Genomic DNA, 15634 nt, shown 5'->3' with positions numbered 1-15634 from the left:
GCACAACTGCTAACCAAAGCTCTCGAGGCAAAATGCTCAACTTGAGAGCTCATCCAGCAACAATGTCCAGCACTGGAGAAAATGATCACGTTTAGATCATCCACATGCTGACCTGGGAATACCCCCTCCATTTATGACTCAAATTTTGTCCTTCTTACCCATATGCCGCCAAGTATAATTACTTGTGTCCTGGTTTTGGCTGGGAGAGAGTTAATTTTCTTCCTAGTAGCTGGTACCATGCTATGTTTTGGATTTACGTGCTGTGTTTTGGATTTACGTGCTGTGTTTTGGATTTAGGATGAGAGCAATGTTGATAAGACACTAATGTTTTAGTTGTTGGTAAGTAGTGCTTACACTAGTGAAGGACTCTTCAGCTTCCCACACTCTGCTGGGTGCACAGGGAGCTGGGAGGGGGCACAGCCGGGACAGCTGGTCCCAACTGGCCAAAGGGATATTCCATACCATATGACATCATGCCCAGTATATAAACTGGGGGGCAGCAATCGCTGCTCAGGGACAGGCTGGGCATCGGTATGTGGGTGGTTGCATCACTTGGTTTCCCTGGGTTTTGTTCCCCTCTCTCTTGTTGTTTTACTTTTCATACTATTATTATCACCATCATTTTAATTATTAAACTGTTCTTATCTCAAGCCATGAGTTTTCTTACTACTTTTGCTCTTCAGATTCTGCCCCCATCCCACCGCAGGGCGGGAGGGTGAGCGAGCGGCTCTGTGGTGCTCGGTTGACGACTGGCGTGAAACCATGGCATTTCCCTATTCTAAACAAAGGTAAAAGGAATGTATTGTACTTGGAGGTAGGAATGTGGGTTTTCTTGCAAATATTGTAAGCAGTGCTAGCCGTCTGTGACCTTGGACACCACAATTCACATATGCAACTTGTACCTAAGGATTTGAATACACCACGTGCAAGCGCAGTTACACAAGTTCAAACTAAAATAGAAGTTTCAGTACAGTGAAGGGGAAATGGGTTTTAATCAAACCTACTGGAAATTCACAACTTGCATTTCACCATCTGAGGTGTCATCTTACATGTGGTAGATAAATACTTACTTGCAGGAAATGTAAAATTACTTTGTTGTACTATCATTAACAAGCAGATGATAAAACTAAGATATCTGTGCTTCAAATATGCCTTATCTCTGCACTAGAATCATTTACTTGTACCTAATTATTTTTGGGTATGAGCTCTCAGTAGAAATATGTTTCAGTTAAGCTCAGCCACTTCTCCCCACCCCTTGTAAATGATTGACTGACTAGTCTGAATAGGAATTCTTCATAAGAATTTCTAGTCCTGCTTTTGTTTACCAAGAGAAGCCGAATGCTGAAAGTGATGGTTGATTTTAGGCAAACCAAAGAGCCACAATTTGCTGACAGTCTTGCAATTTTGGTGACGATCTGTCAGAAGGGACACGCGTGACTGCATCGCTCCACAAACACACGAAAGAGCTCCTAAGTGTGATGAAAATACAAAGCCTTGGCAGGTTGCAGGATGGTTTGGCTGAACTGTGACAAGTCTGTCACTCAGTGCTTCAGCTTTGGCACGAGTGAAACCTCTGGCAGCGGTGAAGGGTGGCACAAATCCATTAGCTGCGTGTCTGAACTGTACCCATTTAATGCCGCAGTTAGTGCCGCTCCAGCTGAGAAATGGCTCATCTGGACGCACGAAAACACCCAGCGTGGGCCAGGGGAATAAACACATTCCCATTTACCTAAACAGGTTTGTCCAGACCTAAGGGAGACTTCAGCCACAAATCAAAAACACTGGGACAATTACACTGCAATTCAAACTCAAGATCAAAACCAACCAAAACTCCAGCCTCACATTCAAGCTATTTCTGTGTTTTCCTCCAGCAAGCAGGTCTCTGGCACCAGAAAGGAAGATAGCGTTTAAAGAGCACCCATTTTTGGCTCATCATCAAAACATTTCAGCATCTTTAACGTGATAAGCTCCCCTTGCAGCAACCCTGCTTGGGGCAGGAGATGCCCTCTGGAAGTTTGGAGATGAAGAGCTCGTTAGTTCCAAAGCAGGAGTTTATCTACTATCATTTATTCAACAAAATACTAATTTCCTCTTTAAATTACATGTGGTTTAGCAATGTCTTGAGCATGTTTGCAATTGTGCTCCTTTTGCTTGCTGGAAAAAAATCCTGGAAAAGGAAACCTGAGGAATAATAGCAAAAACTGGGCACAGAATAAAACAAAGATTCTGTTTAAGGGAAAAGTTATTGGGGGGGGGGGGAGTCTTAATTTAAACCTTTCCTGTAAGACCAAAATGTTCAGAAATGGCTTTCTGTCTGACAGCAGCCTAGAAACTGCCCCAGATGTCCATTAACTTCGGACAGAACACAAGCTGACTATTGTATCCAAGACACAGACTGTATGGCTGCCAAGCCATTTAAAGGTTTTCATTAACTCTTATTTAAACAAGGCAAAGGACTTGCATTTCTGAATGTATAAATACAGCTGGCCAGAAAACAAAAATTCTGTCCTAAAAAAACATGTAAGATTTCAAGATTTGGTTGAATTATTCCTGAGAATGAAAGTGGAACCTTTCCAAAATTACGTGAAAGTACAAGAAATGGCACCGTGGCACCCACCCAGTGACCAACAAGAGCCTACTACCGCCATGGCACATGGAAAATGGGGATGTGGGCTGAAGGAACAACCTCCATCCAAGGCGACAGACCTGACTACTGGCTATCTTGGCAGTGTTTCCCAGGTCCAACTCCATCCTGGACCAGATATACTAGCTTTCCTGGAACAGATCTGCTTCTGTAAAAAGCTTCCCTTTCAACAAATTGGTGTTTTCTGAGAGGAGACTCTTTCCATCCTTGACTACAATGAGAGGGGTTCCTATTAGAAGACACAATACCTAAAACATTTAAGTAGTATAATTCCATGCAAATTACTTGCTGTCCCTAAGACCGGACCACACTGGACTAATGCTGCTATGCCATGTGCCAGGGACTCTGCTGGGAATTATTATTACCAAATTATGAATTATTAATAATTATGAATGGTTGTTTTTATTATTATTAAATCCAGGAGTCTGAAAGTTGCATTTCTTATCATATTTCCTACCAAGCTGGATCTGTTTTCACGGAGCTGGCAGTTCTGCTTTCTGGCTTTATAAATCACCGCACTGACAGCATATATTCCAACATCCACTCCAATCCTAAACAACTCATTTTGAGCCAGACTGTAACACAGAGTCTCAACCCTATCTACCCTGACCAAGCCAACATTGTTAAATATTGCTAAATACCCTTCAATTCAGCAGTAAAGTTATGAAACGCCACCCTTGAGAACAAACACAAGAAGCAACAGCTGGAGGGACACACCAGCTCTTTGACTCCTATCTTTAAGGCTCCTGCTTTAATCTGGCTTTGACTTTCCATATTCTGAACTCTGTCCTGGAAAGCAGAGCAAGTTTAAATGCTTCTTGTGTCCTATTCTGACTGAGAATGAAAATACCCACCTCGGGCTGTCTGGGTTTGAGGGTTTTCTTTGGACATGCTACTGAAAGAGGTCTAACACGCTGACATTGGATAGTGGACACATTCCTTGGCTCACAGCTCTGTGGTGTCCTGAGAGCCGCTCACCTTCCTCCGTGCATCACAGCTGTCTCAGGGTCCCCTTCAATGAAAGCCCACTGAAAACACTCTGCAGACAGCTGGGCAACCCATCAACAGGGACCTCGCAACGGGAAATACTCAGCAGCAGATGTTGGGAAACACACTTTCTCTAAGAAACACATCCCAGGGAAATTGTAACAGCCAGCGTGTCCAACTCGGCTAACTCGCTTCCCCACAAGCAAGTCTTAAGGGCAGTAACCTGTGACCTCTTCCTAATCCAGACGCCCACTGTGCTCCGTGGCTCCTCCAGAGTGCCGAGAGCCCTGTGGCAACTGTCTGTAAGCAGCAGCACTTCCTTGATGCAGTGTCATGGATCAGCTTGGAGGCTCTGCTGGTGAGATACAGCATTGCAGAAACACCAGCCCACTGTACCGAACTCCCTGGGCACACAAATTTCCTTAATCCTGTAATAATACTTAAATGCAATGGCAGCGTCCATGGGAAAAGAAATTAGAGACTTTTTACAGCTTCGCAGCAGACAGGAGAACCCCTGGAGTCTAAAACTTACAAATTGGTGGGCCTTTCTGTTGATCAGTTAAGAATATCATTGACATTGTCCCCTGCAGGAGCGTTCAGTCATACCCATCACTCCAGTCACAGTCTTTGGATAAACATGACCCTTGTATTAAGGGCCATCTGTGCAGTAAGACTTATATTTAGATGAGCAGTTTTAAATACATGATCTTCATTTACGGGAAAGTATTCAACAGGGGAAGCTCAGAGCAACACTCAATCTGCTCTAATACTTAATACTTTCTATTATACTTTCCCCTCTGGAAAAGAACACTGCTATTGAGAAGGCCATCCTTGAAATTGATATTATCTTTAAAGGAAATAAAAGTTCAGTAAAACATATCTTGGGTTTCTTGCACATCATCCTTTACAGCTTCCAAAGAAAAGGGGGAACAAACAGAAAGCCTAAAGCTAGGCTGAAAAACAGCAACAGGGAAATTCCTTCCTGCCCCTTACCCAAACCCCCAGCATGTTGTCAATAGAGCCTGCTGAGAAAGGCCAGCTGGGGTTTTGGTCTGGGGTTTAAGTCTAAACCAACTCCTACTCCACTACAAAAGCTCAAAAGAAAAGTGCCTCACACTGGCTTTACCCAGCATACAGTTGATGCTGCAGTAACACTCCTCAAGCAGCCAGCAACGGAAAGCTTCCAAACCCGAGGGAAGACTAACAATATCTTTTATAGTCTCAAGCTCCATTGAAAGGATAAATTAATACATCGTTTCCCCCTAAGTTTCTATAGTGCAAAAAGAATCTGGAAAAGCACAGGAAACAAATTCATTCCTTATCTGCTAGGAAGGTGAAGGCCATTGCGTTGACGTCATTCACACTCTACACAAGGTTAAAACATGCCATATCGCTGATTCTGTGTCAGTTATCACTAGCTGGCACATTATTTAAGACTAAAAATCAAATTGGAAAGCTGACTGGGAAGGTACACATGAGGCATAAAAGACAGGGAGGAGAATAACTGAAAATAACACTACTTCCCTGCAGTGAATAAACATAGAAATGGTATCTCTTGTAGAAGAAACTGTTAGTGAGAACATAAATGCAGAGGAGAATCTTCCTGCCCTTCTTTTACCCCTAGCTCTGGTAAATACCCTGCCAGCACGTTTCATTTTCACAGACTGGCAAAAAAAAAAAAAAAAAGTAACAAAAAAAAAAGGATGTTCTTCTCTTGGCTCCACCACACTGGCTCCTCCCAAGAACGAGGATAGCTCTGCAGCGGCTCTGAACCACACCACCAAAACTATCAGGGCTCAGTCTTTGCTACAGCACAGGCTTCATCTCAGCCTCCCCATGTCTCACCTCCCACTTTTAGCTGTTGTCGACCTTCTCTGCTTGGTCTCTGTTGGTAAACTATTTGGGGCAAACCCTAATAATAATTTTAGAACATAAATGGAAACAAGCAGTCTGCTCCAGGCCTCCAGAAGGCTTCCAGTTTCAAATGGCCTTTTCAGAGCAAGCTCACCTTATGCACAGAAGTAGTAACATGCTTCATTAATCCATGGTGACTGTTGCACGACTCAATGCCTTCGCACGATTACATGAACAACCCTCCCCACCCTCCTCCTTAAGGCAGGGCAAAAGATAACAGCATTCTCCACTGTTTGTAACCTATATAAGCTAGTTTATGGTTGTGGAGTAACTAGTCACAGGTTTTTGCTTGAGCTGAAGTTTCATGATACAAATGGTACCAACCACGCAATGCACTTGGGAACTGTGGGCCAGACATCAGAAAAAAACAAACTAATTTTTTTAAAAAAAATCAAATCAATGTACAGGCTTAGTGACAGATGTTACACAAAACAGTAAGTTTTGCTCTCCTCCTCTTCTTTTAGTTTTTGAGTTTTAAGAGTAGAAGTTCAGAGCTTCTCTGCTGTTATGAACAAAAATGAGGCAGGATGAAAAAAGGTAGATTCATGCTCTGCCACAGTCACACAGCCCAAGGAACTGGGTCTTTCAGGAAAGCATTTGTAGCTTAAGAGATAGTAAACAGGAACCTTCTGCATCTAAGACAACATATACCTAAAGTAAAAGTAAAAGTAAAATCCATCTACTTCAACATTTAGTAGCAGTCAGTCACCTTGCTTGGACAGAGGGACATTTACTGACCTGCAGAAGGGAAGGCTTAGTGCAGCCACAGAGGTATGAATGCTCATGAATCAAAAGCAGGACTGAGAGGAAAAGGGAACAGGTCTTTCAGCAGAAGAAAGTCCCCGACTGTCTTTTAGAACTGATCTAAACTATATGCTGTTGTAGAGAAAACTTTAACTGCATCAAAGGCCTTTCCTATGGCCTTGTGCAAGTACAAATAAAGGTGTGGGTTGCTGTATTTCAGCCCAGTGTGATGGTGTGGGAGGAATATCCTTAATTTGAGCCATCCCAACTCCTTTCAGTTGAAAGGAACAGGCTAAATCCAAGGGTCATCGTGAATGTAGCTCAATTAAGAAGTAGGAACAGCTGAAACAGCTGCAAACGAGATGGCCCCTGCTTTATTTTCTCCCCTTCCCACCCTGATACCTCCATTTTAAGCCAGCCCATCCGGTTGGGCTGCTGTACAGTTATAATAAAAGGGATTTTCACCAAAAAATTGTCATCAGTGCCGCTCTGACACTCCGCCTGCCCTAGTGGGAGCTGGAACCAACAAATTGACTGCAGCGATAATGAGCTTTCAGAGTCTGGTCAAGGCTGTCTTTAACATGACGGCAGCGTGGGAGTTTGGTGGGGCAGCATACAAAGGTGACGTGCCATCTCAAGCGTCCGAGGTTGGTCACACTCTTCAGCTGCAGGGATGCTCATTAGGGGAGCACCAAGAAGTCAAATGCAGCAGCAGGCTAGAGGGCAAGACAGGCTCGGCGTGCTAATGAGCTCTAATGCCAAGATTAAGCCTGGTTTATCACTCACACAACTGACCTAAGCTCACCTGTCACAGACAAGCGTTACATTCTAGCCACATTCTCACAGTTAATTTGCACAAACCGTACTCATCTCTCAGTCAGACCTACTTATTTCAGTCATTTTTACTCAGAAAAGGAGTAAACTCTACAGTCTGGCCCTAAACCAAGACAGCAGTTTCAGTGATAAAAAGAGCTAGCAAAGCACCATTACAGGTAGCATCAGTGGGAAACGCCTGCTCCTAAGGCTCCCCCACCCTCTCAGCTATTTTTTCTTTTCTTCCCTTCTTCATAAAGTGAAGGTTGGCCTTCAGTGTCGTGAGGCCAAAAATAAAAGATGGGATCAGGTGACTACGGAAAAGGAATATGTTATTCAGAGAAATCAGAGCAAAGGCGGAACTGTCCTAGTACATTGTTTTACCCCAAACCAATTGCGTGCACAGCTTCTCTCCAATATCAACTAGGTGATGTAAACCTAAAGCTTAAAACTTGATTTTTGACACCCAGAAACCCCCTATCTCTAAAAGAATATTTTTTAACTCTGACCTGTACAAACACCCTGCAACCGAATCCGCCGAGCTGGGGCTGGTATGAAGAGAGCAGTGCCAGCCCGCAAGGACTGCTGTAAGACCACGATGGCCCAATTGCAACAATAACACTGCTTCAGTGACCCAGAACTTTCACACTTTGCCACAAAGAGGCTTAGACATGGAAAGGGAATTTTTGCAGGTCACCAACATGTAAGCAAGAGGTAGCACCTCTGTGTCAGGGCAGGAGAAAAAAGGGGAAAAAGCAGCAGACAAAATAGCATTGCTGCATATGGAGATTACCACAGGCCACTATTTTCCATCCGATAGATCTTCCAGTAATAAGTTGTTTCCCCCAGAAGATATACCTTGCTTTTTCATAGGAAACAAAACATAAAAGCATAAAGTTTTTTTAATGCTTTTTTGTTTCACTTTGCCTGCTGTCATCTCCCTTTACTGTATGTCATAAAAAGATGATATCCAGAACGCGGAGGTTTTTCCCTTTTACTTTTCCACGTTTCCAAAGGTACATAATAACAAAGGGAAATGAAAAAAACCCTGCATGTCTAAGAGGTGACGGGATTCTAGAATACAAGTCACTCAACTAGGGGGGAAAGCAGAGATACCGAAGGAAGAAATGAAAAATATGCTGCTTTTTTTTCTCCTAAGTGCACAAGCATCAAATGTATTTCTGTATTCTCAGAAAGTTTCAGAAAGAAAAAAAGAAATTACTTCTGAAACTAAATGACTTTGACATTTGAAATATCCCCCGTAAAATAGCTTTTCATTTATTATTCTGTTCTAGTTCAAAGCTTTATGACACTGGCACATGACATTACTGTAAATGACCTAAGTTTTACTGCACTGACTTCACCTCTCGCGCTGCCGTGAGATTAGCACCAGGACAAGGTGCCAGCTCACACAGGCCCAGCACAGAATCAAGGCTGTTGGCTGTACAAAAGCCTGAACGTGTTCCTGGGAAGATCTCTGGCTGCTTGCCGCCATGCTCTCCTCCAGCTCAGCCAAATAACGTGCGACTGGATAACGGCCCATCGCATTCATGGCAGTATCAGGAGACAAATGGAGCATTAGCTTACTGGAAAAAAATCAAAGATCCCATTTAATAGGTTTCTCAAAGGAATTTTTTTTAAATTAAATTTTAAACAGTAATAGTCTCTTCATTTTAATACATGACAAATTTACACGTGTAGACAGGAAACGATTACATCTCCAGTGGCATAGCAATTTGCCTACCAGGTAGGTTAGGCCCATCTCAAAATGCTTTATATTCTTAACTGTAGCAATTTAACAAGTCCCATTTTAAGGAGCTCCTCGTGCAAGCCAAATTTTGTTTCATGTACTATTTCTTTTCAGAAGGCAAACTTTATAGTACTCCTAAGTCCCAGACACTACTCCGACCAGCTATGCCACTTAAGCTAAAACAGTCAGAGCTGTGACCAGGGAGGAACAGTGGTGCTGAAAGCTGAAGAACGTACGTGACCTTCAGTTTTGCTACAGAGAAGTCATCTCCCTGCGGGGCTTTAAATCCTCCACTAAAGCAGGGTGGGACCTTGCCTCCCTACCATCTAGCCCACCTCACAGCATCCTCGAGTTTTACTGTCCCACCCCAGGGAAACACATGGAAGGGAGGGACAAGCAGGCTTTTGGGTCCAGAAGACCTCAGTGAAGCATCTCCCACAAAGCCACAACGCACCCGGGCAAAAGAAAATTCTTCTCCCCTTAGGTGTTGGTTTTTTTTTTTTTCCTAAAAATCCTCTTTTCCTGCAGTTCCAGAATTGCAACAGGAATTCAAGAAGGGACCCAACCATGCTGGTCAGATGTTGACCGTGAAAATTTTATCATCTGCCCCCGTTCTCCTGCACTACGCCATTCATCTGGCACCCCATCAGCATGCTGGTTTGAAGGAAATGGCAATGACTGCTTTCCTTGAAAAACGAACCACCACATTCACATATTCTAGTGATATTAATGTTATTTTCATGAGCTTCATTAACTGACACTATCATTGAGGGACTCCATAAATCCTTGATATTGGCAGCTTTCTCTGGTATTAAGTTTTGCTCATAGCTCTCAAAACCACACTTTGTCTTTCCCAAACAGATTCAAATACAGTCTGTTGTGCCATTTACACACAGATGAATGGTAACAGGTCCTGGAAAATACTCCAAATCTAATGGTAAATATTTAAACTGCTCCTGACACTGAGAATCTGTGGCCCAAATCCTTCAGCAATAGCTTCCATTTAGCTCGATTTGAGAGTCTTAAAATCTTGGAGGATTTGAGCTTGAGTACTTAATTGCTTTTAAGTTCACAGGATGTTACCAACAGAGCTACCCTTTGAGAGCGCAAAACCTCATAGATCGGATGTCTGAAGAGACCACTGAAGTTACCTATTTTGATCTCCTACCTAACCTGAGAAAGAACACAGATACCTGACACGAGCGTTTGTGAAGAGATTTATAGAAGTGGGACTCAGTTATCCAAAGTTCGATGCAGTTCACAAAGGTTACACGGAGACCTGCATCACGATTACATGCCTATAAATACCGAACATTCTGTGTTTTATCACAGTGAGGCAGAAGGGGAAGCTTATATATGAAGAACAGCCAGTCTGGACCATACCATCCTACTGCAGAGTCCTTCCTTGGCAAGGACCTGCCACCACCTTTCACTTCACTCTTCCTCTGCTGGAACTAGTTTAGGTGAAAATATAACAAAATAGTTGAAATTTGATGGTTTATTATCAACTTAGGGCCCAATCATGTAAGTTGTGGGGGTTTTAAAAATAAACTTGTACACATGTTACAAGAAGTACGCTTTTTGTCATCTTCCTTAAAAAAAAAAATTTATTCCTTACTACAGCTATCGTAAGTCATCTGGAAGTACAAAAGATTAAGCACGAAGCATGATGGAGCAAAAGGGGAAATTATGCAGAGGGGAGACTGATGGCACTTTGACCCAACAGAGCAGGAAGCTGCATTTCTAGAGAGCATCATGACTTAGTCCACATCTACCAAAATTTCACAGAATGACTCAAGGTAAAGGAATATCCGCAAACCTAAATGTTAAAGGGCTCGTGTGAGACTATCTCAAAGACAAGACTGAGGTATTGTTTACTTTTGAGAGTTACTGCAACTTCCTGTTGAATTACTCAAGAGCCTCTGGATGAAGAAGGAGCCAGCACTCCATGTAGGATGGGGAATTAAAAAAAAAAAAAAGGCAGACCGACATCTGTCAGGATACCAAGCTACAGGGTAGGCAAGGAAACTGAGCTCTGTCAGCTAAGCAGGATCAAAAGGAACAAGCCTGGATCTCATCCATAACTGACTAGATGTTGTGGTCTCCCCTTTGAAGTGCTCTCTCGCTTGTCCTCCCATTTCCTACTGTACCGTTAACAACAAAAACCCACCAAAACCATACGCTGCTGCTTAAGCCTAGGCACTTAGTCCGGCTGTAGGCTCAGGTGTTTATATGACCCATCATCCCAACAGTACCCACGTACTGCAGAGCACTTAATGTTTTAGTCCCACAGCAGCCATAGCGCCATTTCCTACCCAGAGAGCCTGAGCCACAGAAAGACAACGTGGCTTTATGCTGGAACAGGGTTTGGTTTTCTAAACTCATGTTGTTTAGTCACTAGGCCAAAACACTTTCGCAGCAAACACTCCCTAGCAGATGACTTTGTTCTCCTCTCGGAGGAACCACTCACATTTTACTCCAGTGGAGGACATAAGCAACAAATAAGTGATAATTCACCAGTATCTACTTCTCAAGTACAGAGATTGTGGGTCACATTAACTGGCATGCCCAACAAACATGCTTACTGTCACATAGTAAATATGTGACACAATAAATAGGAGGTAATTATGGGCAATAGTAAATAGCACACCTAAGGACTGCCTTGTGTGGGTATGCGCTATTGCGCTCATCTCCTCCCGAAAGGCATTTAGCATGGGAATGCTGGTAGAGTTAGCTTCAAATTCTCAGCTGAAGTAGGCAGCATGTTTCAGCGTTCAGATGAAGAGGCTGTTCATACTGCATTTTGAAAGAATAACATTCAGCTTGTACCTCTTATATATATATAAATACCCTATATTGGTATTAGCGATTTGCCGATTCCAGGTTCAAGAGGTAAAGCAGTAGCTGGAAGCCAGAAGCTTTCATAGATTTCTAATGTGGCCTACAGCACTTCCTTTAATTTCTTATTTCTAAAATGGGTTGAACAGGATATTATTTTGCCTCTGCACAAAAAAAAATCCCAACCTGTTGACATTTCCAGCAAAATTCCCCATCCTGCATCAGGGTGAAGAGTTAAAACCTTACACCCTCCAGAAGCCAAAAAAAAAAAACCCAATAAGATAAATCAATCATCTGTTAAAGTTGACATATTTCAGTGTAAACATTTTCATGAGCTAATTCTGAACTGTTTTGGTTTGATTCTGACGTCCTTTTAACAGACAAATGTTGTAGTTGGTTTAAACTCCAAAACAAAGAATTGTTTAAATTGGAATGGCATGTTTCCTTTCCCTCTAAACAGTTTTAAAAGTGACCCCAAAATGTTATTCAGCTTCCAAAAATATCTGGATTTTCTTTGACAAAAAATGGGCAGTCTAAGTTCGTCAGCTATGAAAAAGCAAACATTACTACTGGTTTACATTTTATCAAGTTCTTGATCTGAACACCTTTAGTTTGCATGCACAGGCCAGTAACTGCCTTTCACCCTGTTCTCCCTTCTTCAAGCATAGAGCAGCACGAGAAACCCCAACTTTTGTGGACGTATTTAAGAAGCCTGTAGCTCTGTTTTCGTAGGGAATGGCATATTTTTACAGCAAACCATTTCAAGGTGACTGTCATCTACATGGTCATCACTTAAAATCTCTCCTACAATCAGTTCACTGTATACACTTTTGTTAACAGAGAAAATCCCACTGGCTACCAAAAATAGGGTATAAGACCCTTGGTCACTGGGTCACGTGTTCCATTTCACAGTTATCGAGTCCCATTTTTTTAAAACAATTAAACAGGTGGAAGGTTGATCTGACTCTCAACAACTCTGGATCATTCCAAAGAAACAGAACAGGTCTGCATTTATTAAGTCATTCACCCATTTACTTATGGAACACTGCTCGTCTCTTTTCAGTCTCCTTCTATTCTTCAGTAATATTTTACATTCAGGTATAAGTATGGGATAATTAGACGAAAAAAAGCAGTTTATGGAGAGCTTTGTAACACATACCTGACATCTTCCTTTGCAGACTCGGACACAAAATGCATTCCTCTGCCAATGCAAACTACCACATTTCAGATCAACTGGCATTAATCACATTTGAATATTACTTCAAGCAAGGCTGAAAGGCTGAAAGTATATTTTTTAATTATGATTTATGCTTTGTTAAGTACATTTAGTCCTCATCATTTATGCTGTAAATAATGTTTATTAATCAAAATATCTTCCCTGGATTACCTTTATATTACTTCCTGCAAATTTAGTTTTGAAAAGCCTTGGCAATATTAAAACCAGGATGCCCTCATAGCGTACACCGGCCACAGCGCCGCAAAGGGTACCATGCTTGAGACTAACAGTACAGCATCAAGCACAGAATGATACATTTACTTCCTACTTAAAACCAGAAAAAACTGCCTGAATGTTTTACATTAATGCATCAATAAATGGTTAGCAAAAGCTTTGGCCACGACGAGTAGTTGCACTACAAGACTTCCTTGAGAAGCTAGGACATGCTTCTCGAGGCAGTCAATAAACTAGCGAGCAGTGTTGATCTGTTTGTGCTTGTTCCTGTTCTATAAGTGTTTATAGTGGAAGAGGTGAAAATACTTGTTTGAGCAAGCTTATCTGCCAACTGTTGTAGCAGAGAGCGCTTGGAAATGAAATCTGAAACTGAACAAAGAAATGTAACCAAGAAGCTTAGGAGCCCAAGTCCTCTTTTAAAAAAGTAATATTGGGACAGTTTTTGAAAGATAATTAGTTGTCTGAAGGTGGAGCTCAGCATTAAGTCCTCGCAGCCAACTGCTTGTGTTGTCCTTTAATAGCTGTCTAGCAGTAATTCATCTTCAGACATCCCTTTTCATTCCTGCTCACCTTTCTTTGAAAAAAAAAACAAACACAAAACACAACTCCCTTCAGCTAAATCAACGTAAGAGAAAGGCACATGCAAAAATTGGGATTTATTGGAGGGCAGGTCCAGATTCACCACACGTGCTCAAATCCCCATGGCTTCATACGGTCTAAAGTGCCTGCCTAGAGAGCGCCGAGGAAAGCGGCACGCTCTAGCTTGGGGAAATACTGCACCGCGCACCTGTAACAGCATTTACACACCTCACCACCCCAGCAGACCACGGCAGCAATTTCCAAACTTTTCTGCTGACAACCCCACCGCCGCCGGCCTCTCCGCAAGGCTGACGGCTCCACACACAACCGCAGTCCTCCGAGGCTTGTGACCACCCTTGGCTGCCATGGGCCCACACCCCTTAGCAGCAACGAAGCGCCGAACGGGGAGCGCCTTCTGCTCATCAGAGGGGCTCTGAAGGGCAGCAGCAACGCCAAAACAGGACCCCTCAGAAGGCGGCAACAAACGTGTTCATCGCTGAGAGGTCCCGGACTACAGCTGTTAGGAAACTCCCCATCTGCTGCCGGAGGGCGGGAGCTGTGGCATAGCCCGGGGTCTGTGGGGGTCCCCTGGGGCCTTGTGGGGTCTTGGCTCCGGTGCGGAGATGCTGAATGGCGAACGAGCAGGGCGCTACCGGCCCCGCTCCTGCTCCTCAGCCGGCTGCGGGAGGAGGCAGCGCACCCGCCGCTCGGGCCGGCCGGCCGCCGGCGCTGGGCGGCCAAGGCAGAGCCGCAGCTCGGCCCCTCCGAAGCCGCAGGACCGAGCCCTGCCCGCCGGCTCCGGCCCCTCAGAGCCGGCGCGGCGAGCGAACGGCCCCTTTCGCGGGGAAACCCGCCCGCAACGGGCGCCGAAGGGGCTCGTCCCCGCTCCCCCCCCCCCCGCGCGCAAACTTCCCCATCCAACTTTCTCCTCAGCGGGGCAGAAGCCCACGGCGCGGGAAGGCGGGGAAGGAGGCGGCACCGCCGGCCGCGCTGCTTACCCAGAAGCGGGACCCGCAGAACGCCTCCATAGCCGCGGCAGGAGCGCGAAGCCTCCTCCAGGACCCACGCCGGCCACCAGCCGCGGGGAGAAGCCGGCTCCTTCCCTCCTGGGCGGGCCGGGGGCGGGGAGGAGCGGGCCCGCCGCGCCCCGCCCTTCCCTCAGGCGGCGGGAGGCGCCATCACTGCCGCCCCGCTGCCGTCCCCTCCTCAGGCCGCGGCGCTCGGCGACCCCTCCTCAGGCAGCGAGGAGCCCGCCAGACGGTGCGAGGCCTCTCCTCAGGCGGCGGGGCAGCCCGGGCGGGGCGAGGGCGACCCCCGGCCCCTCAAAGACGCTGGCGCCACAGGGAAGGAGAGGGGCTGCCACGGTCCTCCTCCGGCCCCTCAAGCCTGGGCACCGCTGCCAACTTGTGGCTTCTTGCTTTCCAAGGGTGACCTTCCTGTGGAAGGACCGAGCCCCCAGAACATTCCTCCTGGCCAGTGTGACCTGCTGGGACAAACAGACCCCTGCTCTTGGAGGGGTACATTGGTGGTCCCCACATGGGAAGCAAAGGACGGGCTGAGGGATGGTCACCCAGCTGGCACCAGCTGGGTTTGGGGCCGACTGTGTCCATCCATCCAGACCACTCAGGCTAAAGTTGACACCTTGTCGTCTCCCCTTCAGAGTGGTGGGGAGTATGGTTGCCTAAGCGGGACTTAAATGAGCATCACATTTCTTATCCATCCATCTGCAGCCTCTTCCTTCATGCTAATTGCTTCCGCTGTAGATGGGAGGTTAAACCAGTGGCATGGATCTATTTTCAAAAGCTTTCAGTCAATAAATTTCACGTAAATGTGTAACTAATAGATTTTGTAGTGTAGCACCTTGGACACAATCTGGATGTCACCTCCCCGTGATGCAGAACCACTGTTTGCTTTC

General features: G+C 44.9%; 1 protein-coding gene across 3 annotated transcripts in view; it reads right to left on the bottom strand.

Annotated features, from left to right (window-relative positions):
• Positions 1 to 14827, bottom strand: part of ABCC3 (ATP binding cassette subfamily C member 3) — a 50500-nt gene extending 35673 nt beyond the window's left edge. For 2 of the 3 annotated variants that reach the window (XR_010375433.1, XM_064467053.1), the window contains exon 1: positions 14718 to 14827. Coding sequence is in view for 2 of the 3 variants with exons in the window: in XM_064467053.1 (XP_064323123.1) it covers positions 14718 to 14747 (30 nt within the window). In the remaining variant the exon portion in view is untranslated. The remainder of the gene's footprint in view (positions 1 to 14717) is intronic. The other variant, XM_064467052.1, reaches the window with a different exon arrangement.
• Between the last annotated feature and the right edge of the window lie 807 nt (positions 14828 to 15634).

Source organism: Phalacrocorax carbo, chromosome 16 (assembly GCF_963921805.1).
Source record: "Phalacrocorax carbo chromosome 16, bPhaCar2.1, whole genome shotgun sequence".
Taxonomy (NCBI): domain Eukaryota; kingdom Metazoa; phylum Chordata; class Aves; order Suliformes; family Phalacrocoracidae; genus Phalacrocorax; species Phalacrocorax carbo.
The sequence above is the reverse complement of the archived record's forward strand: the minus strand, read 5'-3'. Positions and strand labels throughout refer to the sequence as shown.